At 39.1% G+C, this 24,778-nt stretch overlaps 1 protein-coding gene across 1 annotated transcript; it reads left to right on the top strand.

Moving 5' to 3' along the window:
* Positions 1-8,640: 8,640 nt before the first annotated feature.
* LOC115989862 lies at positions 8,641-18,869 on the top strand. Its single transcript, XM_031113741.1, has 3 exons — positions 8,641-8,833; positions 9,706-11,468; positions 18,810-18,869. Exons 1-3 carry the CDS (start codon positions 8,641-8,643, stop codon positions 18,867-18,869), a joined length of 2,016 nt encoding a protein of 671 aa, XP_030969601.1.
* The last annotated feature ends 5,909 nt before the right edge of the window (positions 18,870-24,778 follow it).

Here is a 24,778-nt window from a genome sequence, read left to right as displayed (position 1 = left end):
GCTGTTGCCCATGGTGCCAAAAGACCATATGCAAAAAAGGTTCTATTTGACACGTTTTCCTTACTGCCCATGTGGGGAGAGACAAAACCTTGAGGGTATGGGTGAAGCTATTGTTCATGGGGCCAAGAAACTAAATACTAGAGACGATAATATGATACCAATTGTGAATGGGTGGATCCCTTGACCAGTCGATGTGGTAGTGTGGTATATTTGTGATAAATTACATGTATTAGATTTTATGGCTTTGGAATTATATTGTTAGTGCTCACAAATTATAGTATATAGTTTCAAGGTTATTACTTTGAGAAACTTTATGTTTCATTATTTAACGATTCTTGTCATGTTATTATTGAAAATGATCTTGTGGTATTCAGTTAGAAATTTCCCAAATTAGGACATGCTTTGTAAATTTTTCACCATCATGAAACTTGCATTTCCCCCACCCTCATTAATTATGCTACTTATTGGGCTTTAGCTCATCCCACCCTCTAAATTTTTTTTAGATCAACTAGCTATACCTCGGGTATGGAGCTTACTTCATTGGTGATAATTGAAGTGCTATGTTAAATTTGGAAACTTGTGCTGTAAATGGTTGGTGACTCGATCTTGCTATGTTCAACGAGGTCTTGATTAATTCTATCGGAGGTTAGGCACATGAGGTTTGTTAGCCTTTGACATGGTAGGCCTAGACTCAATGTTGAGGTTCCTTATTCTTGATAAGATTGTGACTTTGTGTAATCTAATTGGAGTTTTGTAATATATTCCTTTATTACATGGAGTCACATGATTTTTAGTTATTTTTTGTAAATGTATTATAGAGCTCTAACTTGTAATGTGGAGATTTTAGTATGATTATATATTCTCATCCTGTGGAAAAAGAAAAGAAAAGAAAAGAAAAGAAAAGAAAAATCTCCTACAATCTCTCTCTTGATTCTCATGCTTTGGACCATTTTGGGTTCGGAGCATGATAGATACTCCTCAACAAAATGCTATTGTTGAGAGAAAGCACAAACACATCCTTAGTGTTGTAAAAGCCTTGAAATTCCAATCCAAAGTGCCTTTCTGTTTATGGGGTGACTGTATCTTGACAGTAGTGCACTTGACTATCAAAATTCCTTCAAAATCATTTGGAAACAAAAGTCCTTATGAACTTCTTTTCAATTCTTCACCTTCTTATAATCATTTAAAGTGCCTTGGTTGCTTATGCGTTATTTCTACACCATCATATAATAGTCACAAATTTGCCCCTAGAGCCAAAAAGTGTGTTCGTAGGCTATCCTTATGGCATAAAAGGTTACAAGGTTTTAGATGTTGAATATAATACTATTTACATCTCAAGAGATATTGTCTTCTATAAGCACATACTTCCTTATGCTAGTTCTATTCAACCCTCAAATTCTTATCTAAATGACTTTGTTTTTCCTTATTATGTATCAAATACTACTCCTGATTTCCATCTTCTCCTAGTCCAAGTTTTGTTCCTTGAACTGTCACCGTTCCTATCCACACTTCATCTTCCCTTACCTCTCTTAGTAATTTTGACCAAATTATTTCCCAAACCACTGCTATTGAACCTACTAATGATCCTGCAGAACCTATTTTAGATTCCACCACTTCTGTAGATCCTACTCCCTTCATTAGCTCATCTGAATTTACTACCTCTTTACTTGCAAATCCCATTCCTGAGCCACTTGTCGTAAGAAGGTCCGTTAAGCCTCACCATCCTCCTGCCTATCTTTCAAATTACTCTTGTAAGTTTGTCAGTACCAAGCTTGCCTCTGGTTTGCCATATGATATTTCAGAGAACTTAAGTTACTCTCGTCTTGGCAATACATTTCATTACTTTGTTATGGCAATCACTACAACTCTATCAGAACCTGCTTCTTTTCATCAAGCAGTTTAATTTTCTAAATGAGGGGATGCCATAGACAAGGAAATTGCTACTTTGAACTTAATAATACTTGGACTTTGACTCAGTAACTACCAGAAAAATTCCCCATTGGATGCAAATGGGTGTACAAAATAAAATACCATCCTGATGGCACAATTGAGAGGTATAAAGCTCATTTAGTTGCCAATGGGTTTACACATAAACAAGGCTTAGATTATTTAGAAATATTTTCAGCTGTTGCCAAGTCAGTCTCAGTCAAAATTATGCTTTCTTTGGCTATTGTGAAAGAGTGGTTCCTGCATCAAATAGATGTTAACAATGCATTCTTGCATGGTGATCTAGTAGAAGATGTTTATATGTGTCTACCACCAATATTTCACAGCAAGGGGGAGAATCTAGTTTGCAAATTGAAAAAAAGTCTTTATGGCCTTAAACAAGCTTTTAGGCAATGGTTTGAGAAATTCTCTACCACAATTCTTGATGCCATAGAAGCCTGAAGAAAGAACACACGACACTCTCTTGATGGAACAGAAACTAAACTATTAGCTTCTAGTAGTAACCCTTAAATCCACTAGTGGTTTCTCTGAATCCACAAGGAGAAGAAAACTAGAATCCACAAGAGAAATAATTTGATAAGAAGCCTGTGCTTATTGATAATAGTTTTATTTCCCTCTAACGCCTACAAAACACATAAATACTAAAAAGGTAAAACCTAGGACGACTAAGAAACATCCAAAACTCTAATTCGCATAAATTACGTGATTAGGTAACAAAATTATAAAATTTACCAAAAATGATAAAACTGAGTTAAATGTAAAATCATAAACTACTGACCTTAAAGGTCGTCCTAAAATAGAAGGGACCTTATTCTGACTTTTTAACTAAAAGTTATTAAGGAAAAACAAATATTACTATAAATAGCAAAAACACTATTTTCGGGGCCTTAACGAAGGAACTATCCTAAATTTAGGTGATGCTCATATATTATGAGTCTGGATCAGAATGTCGTTTCCCTTCAACCTACCAAATTTCATGCTATTCCAACACTCTCACCCTGATGGCCACTATTATTGACCCCTTGATCTTGCATTATGACTTTCGGCACCCTTATTGCTTTAGGAAGTCATGTGCTGTTTATTTTACATTAGTCCCCCCTCACTGGAAAAGAATTCGACCTAAGTTCCCACTATCCAACTCATCAGGAAGATGTTACTCATACAAGTCAGCAACATTAAAGGTGGAATAAATATTCATGTCTGGTGGAAGAGCAACCACATAAGCATTATTGTTGATCTTCTTTGTAATCTGGAATGACCTATATTTTTTGTCCTTTTACTTATTGTAGGTACCAATGGATAACCTCTCCTTTCGAAGGTAAACCAGTACTAAATCCCCAACATTAAAGATCTTCTCACATCTTTTCTTATCAGCAGTTTCCTTGTACTTGGCATTTGTAGCTTCAAGTTTTTGCCTCACCTCCTCTTACATGGCGTGAATATGGTTAACCATATTCTCTACAGCTTGACACACTCCTAGAAGCTCTGGTAGAAGTTCTAAGTCCAAAGCATGTTTTGGAGGTATGCAATAGATGATGGCAAATGGAGATTTACTAGTGCTTTTACTGACTAAGCTATTGTGGGCAAACTCTACTTGGGATAGTGTGAGATCCCACTGCTTGGGCTTCGCTCCTAAGTTACATTGGACCAGATTCCCTAGAGTATGGTTAACTACTTCTATCTGGCCATCAATCTAAGGATGACTAGTGCTGCTATAATTCAAGTGTCAAAACGCTTCCATAAGGTCCACCAAAAGTAACTGACAAACTTGGTATCATGGTCAAAGGTGATGGATTTTGGCACTGCATACAAACGCACAACTTCTTTAAAGAACAGATTGGCCACTTGAGTAGCATTTGAAGTCTTATTGTATGCTATGAAATGAGACATCTTTGAGTACCTATTAACCAAAACAAAAAAAGAATCCATACCTCGTTGGGTTCAAGGAAGACCTAGTATAAAATCCATAGACAAATCCTCTTATGGTGCTTGTGGAACTAGTAAAGGCATGTATTAACTAGTATGCTGAGATTGGCCCTTGGCAATTTGGTAGATTGGACACTTCCTCACATGATTGCCAACATCCCTCTTAAGCTATGGCCAATAATACCTCTCCTCCACTAGTGTTATAGTCTTGTCTCTGCCCATGTATCCACCCAAACCTCCACCATGCAACTCCCTAATAATCTGCTTCCTTAATGAAATTTCAAAGATGCATAATTGATTACCTTGAAAGAGGAAACCATCCTGGATGTACATACTATTGACAACTATATGAGTTTGTTGACACTTGCCATAAATATCACCAAAATCCTCATCATTCTTGACAAGCTCTTTAAGGCAATCAAACCCTACAACTTTAGTATGTAGTGTAGTCAACAAAGATGCTTGCGTGCTAAGCGCATCTGCCACCTTATTAGTGACACCAGACTTGTGCTTTAATGTGAAATGGAAGTGCTATATATAAGCTACCCACTAGCCATGCATCTGGTTAATGCTAGCTTGACTATTGATGTGCTTCAATGCCTAATAATCTGTATATACTACAAACTCCCTCGGAATTAGGTAGTGCTCCCAATGCTTAAGAGTTCGTACGACAACAAAGAACTCTAGTTCATAGGCTAACCATTTACTCGGAGCTTCATAAATTTTCTCACTGAAGAATGCTACTGGTCTGTTGTCTTGTTAAAGAACAAGGCCTATCCCAACCACAGATGCATCACGCTCCACCTAAAACACCTTATCAAAGTTAGGCATTACCAAAATGGGAGTGGTGCTCAACTTTTCCTTGATCAAGGCAAAGCTCTGTTCTACCTCCTTTCCTCATAAGAACCTCCCCTTCTTTAGACACTTAGCGATTGAAATCTCAAATAAACCTTTGATAGAAGGTTACTATCCCATGGATGCTTTGCACAACACTCACTGTCTTTGGGGTTAGCTTCTCTCTGATTGCACGGACCTTATCCTTATCAACATGAATCCCATCCACACTAACCATATACCCTAAGAACAACAACTTATCAGTTAAGAAGCTACTCTTCTTCAAGTTGATATACAACTCATTGGTCTGCAACACTGTTATTACTTCTCGCATATGATTATAGTGGGTTGCTTCTGTGTTATTGTAAATTAGGATATCATCAATATAAACTACCATAAACTTCCCAATAAATTTTTTCAATACCTAATTCCTAAGCCTCATGAAAGTGCTGGAGCATTGGACAATTCGAAAGGCATCACCATCCATTTATACAACCCTTCCTTTGTCTTGAAAGCCATCTTCCATTCCTCCCTAGGTTATATTCAAATCTCATGATACCCACTCTTGTGGTTTAACACTTGGACCCACTCAGCATATCAAACATGTTATCTAGTTGAGGAATAGGAAATCGATACTTGACGGTGATCATGTTGATGGCTCAACTATCCACACACATATGCTAGCTCCCATCCTTCTTCAGTGTTAATAATGCTAGTACTACATATGGACTTTTACTCTCCCTAGTCTGCCCCTTACTCAAAAGCTCATCCACCTGTCCCTATAGAATCTAACCCTCTTGGGGATTCATCCTGTAATATGGCAAATTTGGTAGACTAGCTCCAAGAGCTAAATCAATGCAATGCTAGATGTAGCGCATTGGTGGTGAACCTGCAAGCAACTCCTCTAGAAACAACTCTTCAAACTCCTTAACCAATGGTTGAATTGCATCAGGTATCTTAACAACCTTCTTCGGCATTCCATCCATCACCACTTCTACATAAACCTGTTTCAGCTCCAATGGTTATATTGCATCAGGTACCTTTCTTAATCCAACTTATTTTGTATGGAGAGAGATGCTTTTCTATATTTAACCCCAACTTGGTAACCAAACTGTTTGATGCGATGTTCTCTTCACTGCCACGATCAACGATCAAGTCACAGACCCTTTTATTGATGGTGCAAAGTGCTTAGAAGATCTCATGCCACTGATCACTGTGATCCACCCTTGGTGTGGGCAACAACCTCTGAATCACTAAAGATCTCCCTAATGGCATGCCTTCCTCATCTCCCTGATCCTCATTAGGATTATAGGCATATGGATCAACATTATTATGCACCTCTTCACCCTCCTATTCACAATCTGCCTTGCCCTCTTCTACTACCACCAGATTCACTGTGGCTTGCTTAGGACAAGTACTAGATCGATGTCCTAGTTCTCTGCACTTGTAGCACTTATTCCTAGTTGGCCTAGCATAGGGGTTGGTGTTCGCTATCAGTTAAGCTACAGAATCTGCTACTGCCACTATGGACTGGTTTACACCACTATTCTCCCTAACCACAGGTTATAATCATAGTTTAAACATGGGCTATTTACCTTTATTGGCAGTGGAACTAGATGACTCCGAACTATGGTTGGAAAACTTCAAACCTACCCTGAGATGCTGATATTCTATTTTCTTGGATAGGATTACAACCTCCTTTAATGTATATAGGGTTTGTAAGGATAATTGGTCTCGGATGGAAACTCGTAGCCTATGTTAAAATTTGGGTATCCATTGATCTTTAGTTTCCTCCAAATCATTGCAATTTGCTAACTTGTCAAACTCTTCCATGTACTTATTAATTGTCTGAGTACCCTGCGTGTAATCCTAGTACTATTTGAACAACTCCTACTGGTAAGCTGATGGTATGAATTGATCTGCCATTAATCTCTTCGTCCTTTTCCATGATCATATGGGAAGCTTTCATTCACAGGTATGGTTTAATTGAACACGATCCCTCTAGGTAAATGTTCCTCCCATCAATTTTTAAGCCACCAAACACAATTGTTTGTCATCTGTGGTAACCATATAATCGGAAAACTTCTCCGCCTCACTGACCCAATTCAAATACTTTTTAATGGAGACATTACCATTAAAGGATGGTAACACTACTTACATCCTATAGTCCCTCTACTCCTGATAATCTTGGCCATTATCCCTCATTGGACCATGATGATTCCCAAGGACTCTCTCTACATACTATTCATCCTTGCTGTTCTCTTCATAGTTGTCTTGCTGCATGTTCTGATTTGGACCGCGATGGGGAGGGCCACGTGCTCAGTTATTACATCGCTCTTTGTCATCACGATTAAGGTTTCGATTAAGTAGGGTGGCAACCATTTCTCAAATTTGGTCTGGAGTCTGTTGTGTTGAATCACAAAACTGTTGATTTTCATCACAAAAATCAAGGAACTCAACCCTAGTGAGGACTGGGTTATTGACGTCGTCACTGTTGTCATTGTTGTGGTGGCACCAGTTAGCCATCAGACCAGGATAAGTCACATCTCTAATACCAACTGATGTTGTAGAAGCCTAAAGAAAATACATATGATGCTCTTTTAATGGAACAGAAATTAAACTATTAGCTTTTAGTAGTAAGCCTCGTATCCACGTGGGTTTCCCTAAATCCACAAGGAGATGAAAGTAGGAATCCACCAGAGAAATAATTTGACAAAAAGTCTTTACTTATTGATAATAGTTTGATTTCCCTCTGACAGCTACAAAACATGTAAATACTGAAAAGTAAAACCCTAGGATGACTAGGAAACATCCAAAACCCTAATTCTCACTAATTACGCGATAAGGTAACAAAATTTTAAAATTTACAAAAAATGACAAAATTGAGTTAAAATGCAAAATTATAAACTACTAACCTTAAAGGTTGTCCCAAAATAGATGAACTTTATTCTAACTTTTAAACTAAAAGTTATTAAAAGGAAAAAAAATTACTATAAATAGCAAAAACACTATTTTCAAGGCTTTAACGATGAAATTTTCCTAAATTTATGCTATGCTTATGGTTTATTAGTCTGGATTAGAATGCAATTTCCCTTTAACTTGCCAAATTTCATACAATTCCGACATTGTCGCCTTGATGGCCACTACTAGCGCCTCCTTTGATCTTGCACTGTGACTTCCAGCATCCCTGCTACTCCAGGAAGGCATGTACTGTCTATTCTACGTCAATTCTACGAATGGGGTTCATTCAATCAAAATCTAATTACTCATTGTTTACTCATACACAAGGTTCCTCTTTTACAGTGCTTTTAGTTTATGTGAATGACATATTGCTCACTAGGAATAATCTTGCTTGTGTTAACAGTTTGAAGAAGTTACTTGATGATAAGTTTGGTATAAAAGACCTTGGATCACTAAGATATTTCTTGGGACTTGAGGTAGCCAAAACTGATGAACAAATTAGCTTGAACTAGAGAAAATATGCTATGGAGATCTTGAAAGATATAGGTTTCATTGGTTCTAAACCAATTAAGTTTCCTATGGAGCATAATCTGAGGTTGTCTAAGTATGAAGGCAAGCCCCTAGTAGACCTTGCACAATTCAGAAGATTAATTGGAAGACTTCTCTACTTGACCTAGACAAGACATTGCCTATGTTGTGCATAGATTAAGCCAATCTCTATCACAGCCAAAAGAACCTCATTTACTTGCAACTCACAGATTGCTTCAATATATTAAAGGTTCACCAAAGAAATGAATCTTTTTCTATAGTCTGCATATCAAGTCCTTTTGTGATGTGGATTGGGGTTGATGCCCTAATACTTGGAGGTCTTTAACAAGTTGTGTACTTTACTTTCGAGATTCCTTAATATCTTAGAGGTCAAAGAAGTATGGAGTGGTTTCAAGGTCCTCAATTGAAGTTGAGTATAGAGCAATGACCAGTTTAGCTTGTGAAATCACTTGGGTGCTGCAATTGCTCAAGGATTTGAAAATTGAGCATCCTAAAGCAGCTATGTTGTTTTATGATAATCAAGCAGCATTATACATAGCTGCTAATCCAGCCTTTCATGAGAGGACTAAGTATATTGAGGTGGACTGGCACCTAGTAAGAGACAAGATTATGGAAGGCATGATCATGACCTTTCACATTGCAGCCAATTCTCAAGTAGCTAATATTTACCGAGGCCTTGGGATTTTCATCTTTTGTAAGACTTTCAAAAAAGTTGGGCTTAGAGGATAGTTTTGTTCCAAGGCAGTTGAAGGTAGCTTCTTCTGTTCAAGTCATAGAACTTGCAGTTCAGGACTTGAGGGACTGTTGAAATTGAAGTGATGGCTAAACAACAGACTGGAGGAAATGACAAGACTAAGAAGAAGACAACATCAATTAGTTCAGCACAAGATGCGCGTGCAAAGGAAAGAAAGAAGAGCAGCTAGGAGGTCCAGCTGTCAAGTTGATTAGTTGAGTTAGGGAGTTTGTTAAGCTGTTGAGAGTTAGTTAATTTACCTGTTTTGGCGCCATTTTTCTGTTACTCTGTTATGTTATATATATAGATTAGATTGCTAATTCATTTGGACTCTCTGATATAGAAATAAAACTAGAAGTTTCCAATTCAATCTTGGTCTACTTCCTTTCTTTGCAGGTCCTTTTCATTTCATTAAAGCATCTGTGTAGTTCAAGTGAGTTCTCACGTAGCTTTGGTTGGTATACCAGTTGTTTCACACAAATTCTATTCTTCGTGATTTAGTAATGATCACTTTTCAACCAAGAAATGACTTTTTCTTTTCATCAAGGAATAAATTCTTGCGTAAGTTTGTCTTGTATATCACTTGATTCACATATTATATATTGTCTTATTCAGTAATCTTATTTTTAACCATGTAATGGCCGTTGCATTCTTATTCAGTATTCTCACTTTTGAACCAAGTAATGGCCATTTTCTTCATATGAAGGAAATGGTTTAAATTCAGTAAGTTCTACAAGCTCTGTTTCCTATACCAGAGAGCACCCATGGCCATTTCACCAGCGTTTTCTATTCGTTTAATTTTTATGTTCTTGATTTCTTCATACTCCTCATTGTTCTCTTGTCTGCCCACATCATTATCATTTTGCTGAGTTATAGATCATTTCAACGGTTGAAGAAGAGTTTCAAGAAGGTTAGCTGGGACTTCAAGCTCTTGGATGCTCTCCTAAAAGATGTAGAAGCTGTTTCAGAATCAGGGAGAAAAATAGATGAGAAAGCCCACCAACTTGGGAATTCCCAACTGAGATCAGTAGCCACTGTACGACTAAATGATGCTACGAGAGGCTGGGTGGATGCAACCAAAACTGTGGTTCGCAGTGTACAGGATTGGAGAAAAACCTATGATGAACTGAGTGAAAGAGGAAAATCCCTGAAATGGATTTACTTTGGTTTCCCGGATTACAAAAAAATTCATCGCCTCCAGAATGAATTGGATTTGTGCAGTTCTGAGATAAATGTTCAAATTTGGAAGATACACAGAGAACAAATCTGTCAATTTGTTGAGTCGTCAAGGTCTACTGTTAGAAGCCTGCAGGACAGACCAATAGAGGAAGACAAGAGGAAGCCTTACCGAAAACATGAAAAAAGTGCCTCTATTGAAAAGAAATTAAAAGTCCTGATCAGTAAGACTCCAGATTTACTGTCTGAAGAGCAAAAGAACGTAGCGTACACTATCAACTTTCCACTGCAGCTACTGATTGCTTTCCTGCAAGATTTAGAAGGGCTTATCTTGGAAGGTAAAATCGAAGAGGCCTGGGTGGAGGAAGCGCATGACACCATCGACAAAATACAACATGAAATTGAGAGGAAACAGAAAATCACAACTCTAATGAGCTGGCTTCCGTATTTTGGTAATTTGATAACAAGGCGTAAGCTCAAGAGGAGTATTTTGGGCATGGGGAGTCGTCTCTTGCGTCTCTTTCATAGAAAACAAGAGTTTGATTTCACCTTTGTCAAAAGATATCAATCACAATCTGTCCACCTGTCTCCACAAAAGCAAACTCAGGCCACCACCCTTAAAAAGGATATTATAGTTCTTCTTGACGACTTTAGCAACCAGCTCAAACAGGCGCCACCCGTTGCAACTTATCAGCTCAAACAGCTAGAAAAACTTTTCCATCAAGTGCATCAATTTATCGAAGAAGCAAATGTGGTTGAAGGCATAGAGAATTTAAAGAATTCAAAAACGGCTTGGAAGGATCAAATGAAAACCATTATTAAAGACGTAAATAATTCCTTGTTCGCCTACATACGAATCTCAACCTCCAAAAGGAGCGACACTCAAAGCGAGACAGATCCTTGGCAGAAGTTCTCTGCAGAACTCGGGGAATTCCAGAAAGCCCCCAAACTTCTCGAGGCAAGGATAAAGTTATGTCGCATTGAACTGAAGGAAGAGACAAACTTGGAGGTCGGCTTAGAAGAAGACATACATGAAGTAGTCACCCAACTGACCACCAAGAGGGACCGTTTCTCAACTCATGCCATTGTGGGGATGAAAGGTATCGGTAAGACAACTCTGGCAAAGATGGTTTTGAATAATAAAAATATTCAGAACCGTTTTCATTATAGATACTTGGTGTCTCTACCTGATTCAGTGGACGACGACAAGAATTTGCTCTTGAAAAGATTAGGACATGTCCTGTCGCCTCCTGAGGATGGGAAGGTAAAAGATTACTTGTTCAAGGAGGTGAAAGATTTCTTGAAGGCTTGGAAGTACCTTCTAGTTCTGGACAATATCATTGTAAGGTTGAATTTATTCAACCATCTAATTGGCTTTATTCCGTGCCAAATTTGCTTGTAATTCAGCATTTAGTAACCCTGTATTTAGGTGGGTTTGATGTAAGGGTAGTGAGTGAGTTAGAGTGAAGATTGCTCAAGAGTGTGCAAGTAAACAGAGACTCGCGGCTGGGCCTCGCGAGTGACTCGCGGCTTCAAGCCACCAGACGCAGCACACGTGCCAAGCATGCTGGAAGGTGAACAGTCATGCAAGCTGGAGCACTACAGGACAAAACAGGACAACTGGCCATACGGTTATCTCGCGACTTGGTCAAGCCGCTAGGTCAAGCCGCGAGCCACCCCTATTTTGTAAAACCTGACGTTTCACATTCCTCTTCCACTCCAGTATAAATACCCCTTTTACCCACGATTGTTAGAGAGCTACCAGAGAGAATTTTGAAAGAGAAACCCTAAAGAAAAACAAGATTGATTCACCCATAATCTATACATTAGAGTCTCTTCAAATTCCTCAACTCTCTTCCTCTCCATTGTCAAATCCTTGAGAGGCATTATACCAAACCTGGTTCTCATCATCATCATCACTGTGAGACAGCTGTTTGGATTTCTGGGAAGCTGTTAGGAAGGAACCAATCTTCATTGGTTGATACTATGGTCTAGTAGCGGAATCCGGGAAGCTAGAAAAGAAAAAGGTTCGGCGCAACCTCGTTGGAGCAAGAAGCTTGGAGGGCTTAGGTGCACTGGGTAGATTAGGCTTGGAGGGTCTATTGCTGTCCATGTATCCCAATTGTATTTTCTAGTGGATTGTTTACCGCTTGGAGGGCGGCGGAGAGGTTTTACGCCGAGGGTTTCGGTTTTCTCTTCGATAACACATCGCGTGTTGTCTTTGTGTTTGCAACTTCCTTCCTCTCTATCTTTTCCTTTTTATTATCTGCTGAGGATTGTGTTTTGTTTTGGCTTAGATAGTTTTTACCAATTTCATATTATAGCGTATGTTAAGTTTCCGCACACTAGTTGTTTGACATATTGCTTGAATTGGTTAAGTTGTAATTTGGGGGTCTAAACGTTCAAAAGGTGTTTATACACGTTTTTGAACTTTCATTTGGTATCAGAGCGGGTACACTGCTATTGGTTTCATTACCATTGTGTGATCCTTGACTCCCTTTTGAGATGGATAGGTCTCAATCCCTAAATGCACCTCCATATTTTGATGGTAGTAATTATGCTTTTTGGAAGGTTCGCATGAGAGCTTTTCTGTGTTCTATTGATGAATCTGTTTGGGATGCTGTTGAGGTTGGTTGTACCAGACCTGAGGCAGCCAAATCCACATGGGATAAGGCTGCACTTGCTGCATCTAATGCTAACAGTAAAGTACTCAATGCTATTTTCTGTGGTGTGTCTCCAGATGAATTTCACAGGATTTCTCACATTACCGTTGCCAAAGAAGCATGGGAGATTTTGGAAACCACCTATGAAGGCACGAAGAAAGTGAAAGACACCAAGTTGCAAATGCTAACCATTGGTTTGAGGAGCTCAAAATGAGTGAGGATGAGTCTTTTGATTCTTTCTATGGGAAGCTAAATGAGGTGGTTGTCGGCAAGTTCAACTTGGGGGAGAAAACGGAGGATTCAAAAATTGTAAGGAAGATCCTTCGATCATTGTCGGAAAGTTTTCGTGCTAAAGTGACAGCGATTGAAGTGAGCAAGGACCTTGATGACATCAAAGTACAGGAGCTGGTTGGTTCTCTGCAGACTTATGAGATGTTGCTGCCCAGTCAACGGAAGAGTAAATCTCTTGCTCTAAAGACCATTAATAAGAAGGTAGAAGATCAAGACTCATCGGGAGAAGATGTGGTTGATAAAGATGTTGCATACCTTGTCAAAAATTTCAGAAAATTCTTGAAATTCAAAAATAATGGCAAATTTGATGATAAAAGAAAATTCCAAAGTTCTGGAAGGGAGAAAAGGGAATTCAAAAAGAAAGATGGAAAAGAATCTCAACCTACACAATGTGTCACTTGCTTTGAATGTAATGGGCATGGACACTTTAAGAAGGAATGTCCGAATTATTTGAAATCGAAAGGTAAAGTGTATGCCACGACTTTGAGTGACTCGGATTCGTCTAATTCAGAATCTGAAGAGAGCTGTGATGGAGAGGGGAACTATTCGGCTTTTATGACTATTGCTCATGTTGAGTCTTCAAATGAGTTGAATCTGCTTGTACGAGACCTTGGAGAACATAGTGATGATGAATCACTAGGAATTGTTGAAGAATCAGATGCTGAAGAAGATGAAATCACAGCAAATCTTCAAGAGAATTATAACTCACTCTTGGAGAAGTCGGGTGAGTACACAAGGGTGGCCAAGGCTGCTGTGAGAAAAATGAAGAAGGCTGAGGAGGACTACAAAAGTCTCCTAATCCGATATAGGGAGGCCAAATGTGAGATAGAAACACTGAATGGTGAGCTGTCCGAAACTTACACAAAAGTAAGATTTCTTGAGAATGAGGTTGTGCAAGCAAATGCTAAAATAGAGAGGGTCACCACCAAGAAGCTAGATGATGTTATCTCATCTCAAAAGAGCTTTTCAGACAAATCCGGATTGGGATATACCGGAGGAAGTAGTTCATCTGGAAATGTCACAAAAGAAGTGAAGTTTGTAAAGGCCAAAGATCCAGTTGTAGCTGATCTTACTGATGAGAAGCTCAAGATGGAGGAGAAGAAGAATGTGGTGAATCAACGGATGCTGAATCCCCGTAATCAATCTGTGGGCAGGTCTGAATCTCGTGCCAAGTCACACCCATGACCACAAAGAGGTCCTAGAGTAACTTATGTGTGTCATTATTGCGGACTTCAAGGGCATACTCGACCAAATTGCTAAAGGCTGAGAGCAAAGAATAGTGCAACTCCTCAAAGGTCAGGAGGACCTAGAAATGATACAAGAAATTGGGTAGGTGATCAATCTAAAGATCAGAATGGTGATCCCGGAATGATGAACGTGATGAAGATGATTGGTGCATTCACCAACTGCTTGGAAAGCTTCTCACGAAGGTTTGAAAGCCCTAACTCCCGTACCCAATCCTATAAGGAAATCACCCCAAACGCAAGTGACGTGTGGGTGAAAAAGGGTACTCATGCATAAGCATTACAACATGTCCATGCATTAATACTTCCTATACTTTGTGACGATATTTGTTTATTTGCTTGCTGTTTTTGTTGTTGGTTGTTTGCTTGTCTACTTGTGCATTTTTTTGTTTTATCAATCTTTTTGTTTTTAGTGTCAAAAATCCAAAAATCACATAAAAATTAGAAAATCAAAAAGTTTGATTGACTTTGTTGAGTTTTTGTCTCAAAACTTGTTTTGCCTTGTACCTTTGTGCTAATGGCTTTGTGCATTTTCGAGCATTACTTGTTTTCATGCACTCATATCAATGTGGGAAAAATCTTGAAATCTATGTGATTGTTGTAAATAAATCTTCAAACTCGTCATGAATGATTAGTGAATGGTTATGTTGATCTTGAGACATGCATAGACTTGTGTCTATATATCTTCCCACTATTTATTTATGTTTTTGCTAAAAAGAGCTCACCAAATGTAAATCTCCAAATGAAAAGAGATATTGAGCTGCAAAAGCCTGTCGCACATTCTAGTATTCGATTAGGAAAAAGGGTAAGCGACTTTATATTAAAGAAAATGTTTATTCAAAAAGCCAAAGGCTTGTTCATTAAAGTGAAATGTCAAATATCACTCTCACAATGAGAGGTGATTGCCTCAAAAGATCAAAAAGATCAAATGTTATGATTAAAAGTGGATTCAAATGTAAAACTCCAAGTTATGTTATCAAGTTTTGTGGGAGGTCATATACACATATTTCTATAATTGAGATAGGTCACATGATCTAGTACTAGTTGTGTATGTCTTGGTTGAATTGATCATTGAAACTTCACATTAGACTAAGGACTATCTTGTTGTTGATATCCACACACAACACACAAGTTTATGTTCAAAAATGCCATATTCATTTGTGTGATTGTACTTGATGAAATGTGTTTTCACTTGCTCAATCTTTGTTAATTCAAGCACAAAAAAATTTTTGAGTGTTTTAGGTGTTTTTGGAAAGTATTTTGTTTGAAAAATCTGAAAATTTCAAAAATCCAGTTTTGCCCTGTTTTGGCGGCTCAGTCGCGGGTATGTCAAGTCGCGAGCCTCAGTCGCGTTTTCGCGGGTCATTCTTGGCGACTTGTTCGCAAGTGGAAGGTCCAGTCGCGAGGGTTACTCAGAGATTTTCGCGGCTCAGCTCGCGACTCACTCGTGGGTAGACCTTCCAGTCGCGAAAAACACTTAGAAAATTTTTTCAAATCTTTGTCCTTGAGTGTTTTAGCGGCTTGAACTGGCGACTGTGTGGCGACTTAATCAAGTTACGAAAAACGTGTGTTTGGCAAAAACAGGAGCAATTTTTAAATCTTTTTCAGTTTTCCCTCGAATATTTGTGACTGTTCATCTTCTCTCTAAACTATCTCCTTCCCAAACACTCCGTGCACCCATTTCCAATCTCCATTGTTGCATATTTTCTACTCAAATTCTTCAAGTCACAGGTATGGGTTTTCAGTTTTGAACTCATTTCTACTTGATTTTTTGTTTTTCCCTTTGATTCTTCTCATCTATTTATGTTTTAGAGATGGGTTTGTGTTTCAGATATTGCTCTTTGTTCATGCTTAACTTGCGGATGCTGTTGTTAGAGTTTGATTTGATCTTAGTTGTTTCCTTTTTGGTCTTCATCCTGTGCTTAGCTAAATGTTTCTTTTATTTTATCTGAACTTGAGGTGTTGAGCTGTTTCAAAATGTTCCATTTGAGGTTGTGAGTTTTACTGTGCTGAATGTGCATGTTCTATTCTGTAAATCTGTTGGGAGCATGTGTTAGTTTCACAATGCTGATTATGAGTCATATCATTTTCCATTATCTGTCTCATTGTCATATATCTGCCTTTAGGATAGTTTCTATATCTGATGATTTTATATGTGTTTCCTATCTTAGGCTTGTTTATCCATGTGATTGATCTAAGTAGCTTATTGTTTAAGTGTTCAAGTTCATTTGTGTGACTGAAATCTCTTTGTTAATTACATGGTACTGACTAGTTCTGCACATATATTACTCTATGCTGTTGTGGCCTCTTCTGATTGTTCACAGATGGCTCCCTCACCTCCGAAAAAGAAAACTCCTGCAAAGAAGGCTGACAAAAGATTGAAAATGGATTCTAAACTGTTTAGGTCAGTTCATCACTTTGAGAGATACAAGGATATCTTCTTGAAAGCAGGAATTATTCAAGAAAGATTTGTAGATTTGGAGGACTTAAGACAATCTTTTATCCCCAGCTGTTTTGAAGGAAGAGGATGGGAAAAGCTTCTGAGTGATTTCCCTGTAGTGTGTGAACCCCTGATTAGGGAATTTTATTCAAATGCTATGATAAAGGAGAATGAGTTAAGTTGCTGGGTTAGAGGTAAAGAATTCATTTTGGATGCACATGTCATAGATGATGTGCTAGGTGAAAGTTCAAAAACGTGCAAAAACACCTTTGAACGTTTAGACCCCCAAATTAAAACTTAATCAATTCAAGCAATATGTCAAACAACAAGTGTGCGGAAACTTAACATATGCTATCATACGAAATTGATTAAAAACTATCTAAGCCATAACAGAATAAAATCCACAGCAGATAAATAAAAGGCAAAGATAGAGAGGAAGGAAGATGCAAACACAAAGACAACACGCAATGTGTTATCGAAGAGGAAACCGAAGCCCTCGGCGAAAAACCTCTCCGCCGCCCTCCAAGCGGTAATCAATCCACTAGAAAATATAGTTGGGATACAAGGACAGCAATAGACCCTCCAAGCCTAATCTACCCAGTGCACCTAAGCCCTCCAAGCTTCTTGCTCCAACGAGGTTGCGCCGAACCTTTTTCTTTTCTAGCTTCCCGAATTCCGCTGCTAGACCGTAGCATCAACCAATGAAGATTGGTTCCTTCCTAACTGCTTCCCAGAAATCCAAACAACTGTCTCACAGTGATGATGATGGTGAGAACCAGGTTTGGTATAATGCCTCTCAAGGATTTGACAATGGAGAGGAAGAGAGTTGAGGAATTTGAAGAGTCTCTAAGGTATAGATTGTGTGTGAATCAATCTAGTTTTTCTTTAGGGTTTCTCTCTCAAAATTCTCTCTGGAAGCACTCTTTCAATCGTGGGTAATAGGGGTATTTATACTGGAGTGGAGAGGAATATGAAACGTCAGGTTTTTACAAAACAGGGGTGGCTCGCGGCTTGACCTCGCGGCTTAACTAAGTCGCGAGATCCAGTCACGAGATAACCGTATGGCCAGTTGTCCTGTTTTGTCCTGTAGTGCTCCAGCTAGCATGACTGTTCATCTTCCAGCATGCTTGGCACGTGTGCAACTTCTGGCGGCTTGCAGCCGCGAATCACCCGCGAGTCCCAGCCGCGAGTCTCTGTTTTCTTGCACACTCTTAAGCAAACTTCACTCTATCTCACTCACTACCCTTACATCAAGCCCACCTAAATACAGGGTTACTAAGTGCTGAATTACAAGCAAATTTGGCACGGAATAAAGCCAATTAGATGGTTGAATAAATTCAACCTTACAATCTCCCCCTTTGGCTATTCCGTGACAAAACCCTAAAACAGACTCTAGACTTAACATGTGAGTTGGGAACAGTTGAACAAAACTCACTCACACCTAACTCTAGGAGCTGTGAAACACTTGAATCATATGAACATAATACTCCTAACACAACAATACACCATGATCATTGTAAGCAGAAAATTATAAAATGCATATGAAACAGGCAATATGTGATCAAGCAAAGATGGAGTTATGAAACAAACCATGGATTGATCAACCAAGTGAACACCACAAGGTAGTGATCACAGTGCTCATTCACACTTGGAATGAACACAAGGACATACAAGTTAACAAGCACAAGGCAAGACACTTGTATGCTCAACACTCAACCAATGCATAACACACAAGGCATATGCATCTAGGAACAATCCTACAAGGGCACAAGAGTGACAGTACATGAACCAAAATGCATACCATTTAGATTAAAGTACTGATTTCAACAAAGCATAAAGGCTGCACTAAGCAAGGTACATACCATAAAGCCTACAAATTATGCAATAAACATAAACCCTAAAAGCTTACACAAGCATATGGGTACAAAACACAAACATCCTGAATAACAGTTTACAAAACACAATATCAACTAAAAGAGAAGAAGAATGTAAAGACACTCCCCCTTTGATTATGCCTATCTCTCCCCCTTTTTGTCATGGAATAGGCTAGTCATCCTCTTCCAGTTTTCTCTGAATCTGATCCAGTTGAGTTTGAAGAGAAGTAAACTTCATATCCCACCGAGTGTTTTGATGGTGTAGAGAAGCTGTGAGGCCAGACATCTTTGTACTCAACTCGTTGACAGAGGAGGCAATGCGAACAAGTTTCTCATCCAGGGAGAGAGTGCTAAACTGAGAGTCATTGGGAGATGCAGAAGTTTCTGGTTTGGCTCTCTTCCGACTATGTCCAATGCTCGCATTGAATGTGCGCATGTTGATTGGACTTGGTTTGGACATAGGGGATTCATCAGCCATTGGATAAACTCCCTTGAGCTTCAAGATCCGGGAAATTAGACTGCAAAAAGGAGCGCATATCCAAGACTCATTTCGAAGAACCGTTTTGCGCAGAACATGAAAGATATGAGCACAGATGTCTATTTCCACATCAGAGATTAGATCATGAAGAAACAAAGCCCGTCCAAGGTTCATATACCCAGTGCTGGACAAAGGGTACAAATTGTGAAACATTACAATTGTAAGCACTCTAAGCTTTGGAGAGAGAGAGGAAACACTGATGGACTTGCCATTTGGCGAGAACTCCAAATCTGGACCAAGACTTTCTTTAAGAAGCTCCTCATCAGGGCAGAGATCATCGTAAACTGGCGAATGTCGGAAAATGGGTCTGTTGATGTGAAGAATTTCTGCCAGATATGCAGGAGAGACAGAAAAGCTCTTTTTCCGAACCCAGCACTTAAGTTCATCTCCTTCCACAATTGCGTTGGCATAAAACTCTTTTACCAACTCTTCATACGCGTCATCCGGATCAGAGAGAAGGTAATTCCAATCCTTGTGAGCGAACCATTTCGGAATGTCAGTGTCATGAAGTGATGACTGATCCAAAGCTCTCTCTAGTAATGGTGTGGCATGAAGAAAGAAATTCTCATAAGACTGATAGGCTACATATGATCTGAACCTGTCGGGATCGAATCTCTTCGAAGAAGAACGAGTCCCTCTTGGTTGAGGTGAGAAATCATCAACATCTATGACTGGTTCCTTCCCTTTGGAACTACCTCCTTTTACAGCAGCTTTCTTAAATGGTGACATGACCAGCCTGCAATATATACAAGGAAAATGACAGAACACAATCCAACAAGCTTTATTAGCAGAGGGTTAGTGGAAATATAGGGACAATGAAGAAACCCTAATAGCTGGATGATAATGGTCAGACAAAATCAATGAGGGACACAAAAGGCCCAAATTGAACTACACCGTAGATGAAGATTAAAAAGAACCACAGAATCAGCTGAAAAAGGACCCACATTCAACAACACATCAACAGGAAACCACACAGGATCATAGTGAAACACGACATCAACAGCAGATCAGACACAAATGAGCAAACCCTAGCTAAGCACATGATGAAGAACACAAAAACCATCCAAAATAAACTAGCTCAAAAACGGAAACACAAGTTTCCATAAGCTAAGCATGGACAAAGAGAAATAGTTGGGCTAGAAACCCATCACAAAATCACAAACAAATGTGAAAAATCCAGAGGGAAAACCATAACAATAAGTAAAATAGAGTTCAAGACAGAATATCATACCTGTGAGACGACGATTGTGATCTGAAAGGAGGCAAACAATGGAGATCGAAAATGGAGACACGGTGGGATGGGTAAGAGCAGATGAAAAAGACAATGAACAGTCACAAAAAGATCGAGGGAAAAACAAAAAGTTTAAAACTGCCCTTATTTCTGCAAAACACGCGTTTTTCGCGACTGGATTAAGTCGCCACACAGTCGCCAGCTCAAGCCGCCAAAGAACACAAGAACAAAAATTTGAAAAAATTTTCTAAGTGTTTTTCGCGACTGGAAGGTCTACCCGCGAGTGAGTCGCGAGATGAGCCGCGAAAATCTCTGAGTGAACCTCGCGACTGGACCTTCCACTCGCGAACAAGTCGCCAAAAATGACCAGCGAAGGTGCGACCGAGTCTCGCGACTTGACATACCCGCGACAGAGCCGCCAAAACAGGGCAAAAACTGGATTTTTGAAATTTTCAGATTTTTCAAACAAAATACTTTCCAAAAACACCTAAAACATTCAAAAATCTTTTTGTGCTTGAATTAACAAAGATTGAGCATGTGAAAACACATTTCATCAAGTACAATCACACAAATGAATATGGCATTTATTGAACATAAACTTGTGTGTTGTGTGTGGATATCAACAATGAGATAGTCCTTCGTCTAATGTGAAGCTTCAATGATCAATTCAACCAAGGCATACACAATTAGCACTAGATCATGTGACCCATCTCAATTATAGAAATATGTATATATGACCTCCCACAAAACTTGATAACATGATTTGGAGCTTTACATTTGACTCCACTTTCAATCATAACAATTGATCTTTTTGATCTTTTGAGTCAATCACCTCTCATTGTGAGAGTGATATATGATATTTCACTTTAAGGAATAAGCCTTTGGCTTTTTGAATAAACATTCACTTCAATATAAGGTCGCTTACCCTTTTTCCTAGTCAAATACTAGAATGTGCGACAGGCTTTTGCAGCTCAATATCTCTTTTCATTTGGAGATTTACATTTGGTGAGCTCTGTTTAACAAAACAAAAATAAAAAGTGGGAAGATATATAGACACAAGTCTATGCAAGTCTCAAGATCAACAAAACCATTCACTAATCATTCATGACAAGTTTGAAGATCGATTTACAACAATCACAAAGATTTCCAGATTTTTCCCACAGTGATATAAGTGCATGAAAACAAGCAATGCTCGAAAATGCACAAAGCCATTAGCACAAAGGTACAAGGCAAAACACGTTTTGAGACAAAAAACTCAACAAAGTCAATCAAGCTTTTTGATTTTCTATTTTTATGTGATTTTTGGGTTTTTGACATAAAAGAAGAAAAGTGATTGAACAATCAAAGAAAGAACCAACAAAATTAACAGAAGGACAAACAAACAATAAACATATTGCACAAAGGGTTAACAAGGAAGTGTGTGCCACATCACAAGCAAATATATCAAATTAGAAATATGTGAAGCACACAACACACAAGAGAATCAAGGAATTGTACCGACACCAATGGTCTTACGGAGTGATTCAAACCGTGGACCATCGAGAGGCTTGGTGAAGATGCCCGCCTTTTGATTGTCGGTGTGTATGAACTCAAGACACACAACTCTTTCCTCTACCAAATCCCGAATGAAATGGTAGCGTATCTCTATGTGTTTAGACTTAGAGTGCTGAACAGGATTCTTGGAAAGATTGATGGCACTGGTGTTGTCACAGAAGACACACATCGTTTCTTGAGGAATTCCATAGTCATGAAGTAATTTCTTCATCCAAAGAAGCTGAGTGCAGCAACTTCCAGCAGCGATGTATTCTGCTTCTGCAGTAGATAGAGACACTGAATTCTGCTTCTTGCTCATCCATGAGACAAGATTGTTACCAAGATAAAAACAGCCGCCTGAAGTGCTTTTCCGATCATCTACACTGCCAGCCCAGTCAGCATCTGAATACCCAGCAAGACAATCATTTGAGTCTTTTGAATACCACAGACCATAGTTTGCAGTACCATTCACATATCGAATGATTCGCTTAGCAGCAGTCAGATGAGATTCCTTCGGATTAGCTTGGTACCTGGCACAAACGCCCACACTAAAAGCAATGTCTGGTCTGCTGGCTGTAAGGTAGAGCAAACTCCCTATAATGCTCCTATACAATGTAGGACTTACTTCAACTCCCGACGAATCCACATTCAGTTTAGTGGAAGAGCTCATGGGGGTGGAGGCATGTTTTTTGGATTCTAGACCAAACTTCTTGACAATGTTTCTGGCATACTTTTCTTGAGATACAAAAATACCCTCCTTCTGTTGTTTGACTTGAAGACCCAAGAAGAATGTGAGCTCCCCCACCATACTCATCTCGAACTCCTTCTTCATCTCTTCAGAAAATTCAGTAGCACGATCTTCGATGGTTGCCCCAAACACTATGTCATCTACATAGACTTGTGCCACAAGGAGATAACCTTCATCATTTTTGACAAACAGAGTTCGATCTGCATACCCTCTCTTGAAACCTCTGTCTAGAAGATACTGTGTAAGACGATCGTACCAGGCTCTAGGCGCTTGTTTTAAGCCATAAAGGGCTTTCTTCAATCTTAGTACATGATCTGGAAAATGAGGATCTTCAAATCCTTTTGGTTGCTCAACAAATACTTCTTCATTTAGATATCCATTCAGAAACACGCACTTTACATCCATTTGATAAAGTTTGAAATTCAAGGTGCACGCAATGGACATGAGGATGCGAATGGATTCGAGTCTTGCCACCGGAGCAAAAGATTCATCAAAATCCACTCCTTCAACTTGAGTGTATCCTTGAGCTACTAACCGAGATTTGTTTCGGATTATCTCTCCATCTTCATCAGTTTTGTTCTTAAAAATCCATTTTGTCCCTATAACATGAATGTTCTCAGGCCGTGGAGCAAGTTCCCACACATCATTCCTCACAAACTGATTCAGCTCTTCATGCATTGACTCAACCCAATTCTCATCTTGAAGAGCCTCTTCAACCCTTTTTGGTTCAAACTGTGCAAGATAGCAGTGATATGTTACATGATTAGCTAGCAGAATGTTTCCTTTCCTGAGGCGAAGACCGTCATCAAGAGATCCTATGATGTTACTTTCCGGATGATTCTTGATGACTCTTGAAGATGGCCTTTTTGAAGTGGAAACTTCCTCACTACGAGAGATAGGAGGATGAACTTCAGGAGGAGTAAGAGGGCTTGAGGTTCTAGACATCGATCTCGTTTCCATTCTTTGGTTGATTGGAGTCGATTCTACTTCTGGTATAGGTTCTTCACCTTCTATATCCAAAGCTTCTACCTCAACATCTGCCTCTTTGGTGCTTGGCCCTTCTACATCATCAATCATTTCCACCTTAGGTAAGGCATCATCAATTTTGACATTTATGGACTCCATCACAGTCTTTGTTCTCTTATTAAACACTCTATACGCTCGACTTGTAGTAGAGTAGCCAAGAAAGATACCCTCATCACTTCTCGCATCAAACTTCCCAAGATTCTCTCGATCATTTAGGATATAGCATTTACTTCCAAACACCCGGAAATACTTCACTTTTGGCTTCTTCCCATTCCATATCTCATAGGCAGTCTTCTTTGAACCAACTCGAAAGAAAATCCTATTGCCAATGTGACACGAGGTGTTGACAGCTTCTCCCCAAAATTTTTGAGGTATTTGCTTGTTAAGCAACATGACTCTTGCCATCTCCTGAATCACACGATTTTTTCTTTCTACCACTCCATTTTGTTGTGGAGTTTTGGGAGCTGAAAATTCTCTCTTAATTCCATTCTTTTCACAGAAGGACTCGAATCTTGCATTCTCAAATTCCCTCCCATGATCACTTCTAACTTTGGCTATCGGAATCCCTTTTTCATTTTGTAGTTTCTTGCACAGAATCTCCAACCTCTCACAAGCTTCTGATTTTTCTCTAAGGAATTCAACCCAAGTGTATCTTGAGTAGTCATCTACAATAACCATAATGTATCTCTTTCCCCCTAGGCTTTCAGTTTTGGTAGGCCCCATTAGATCAACATGAAGTAACTCCAAGCACCGAGAGGTGGCTATCACATTCACCTTGTGATGACTTGCCTTAGTTTGCTTCCCCATTTGACACGCACCACAAACGGTCTTCTTCACTTTTCCAAACTTAGGAAGTCCCTCGACTACTTCTAGTTTGGAGACTTTTGATACTTGTTTGAAGTTGGCATGCCCAAATCTATGATGCCACAGCTCCAACATATCCACACGAGCACTTCTACATGATATGGGTGCCGTGGGAACTATTCCATAACAGTTATCTGTAGTCCGATTTCCTTCCAATACCTGAATCCCCTCTTCATTGATGATCACACATCCCTTCTTAG

Source organism: Quercus lobata, chromosome 5 (assembly GCF_001633185.2).
Source record: "Quercus lobata isolate SW786 chromosome 5, ValleyOak3.0 Primary Assembly, whole genome shotgun sequence".
In the NCBI taxonomy this organism is placed as follows: Eukaryota; Viridiplantae; Streptophyta; class Magnoliopsida; order Fagales; family Fagaceae; genus Quercus; species Quercus lobata.
Note: the sequence above shows the minus strand (reverse complement) of the source record. Positions and strands in the feature narration are given on the sequence as shown.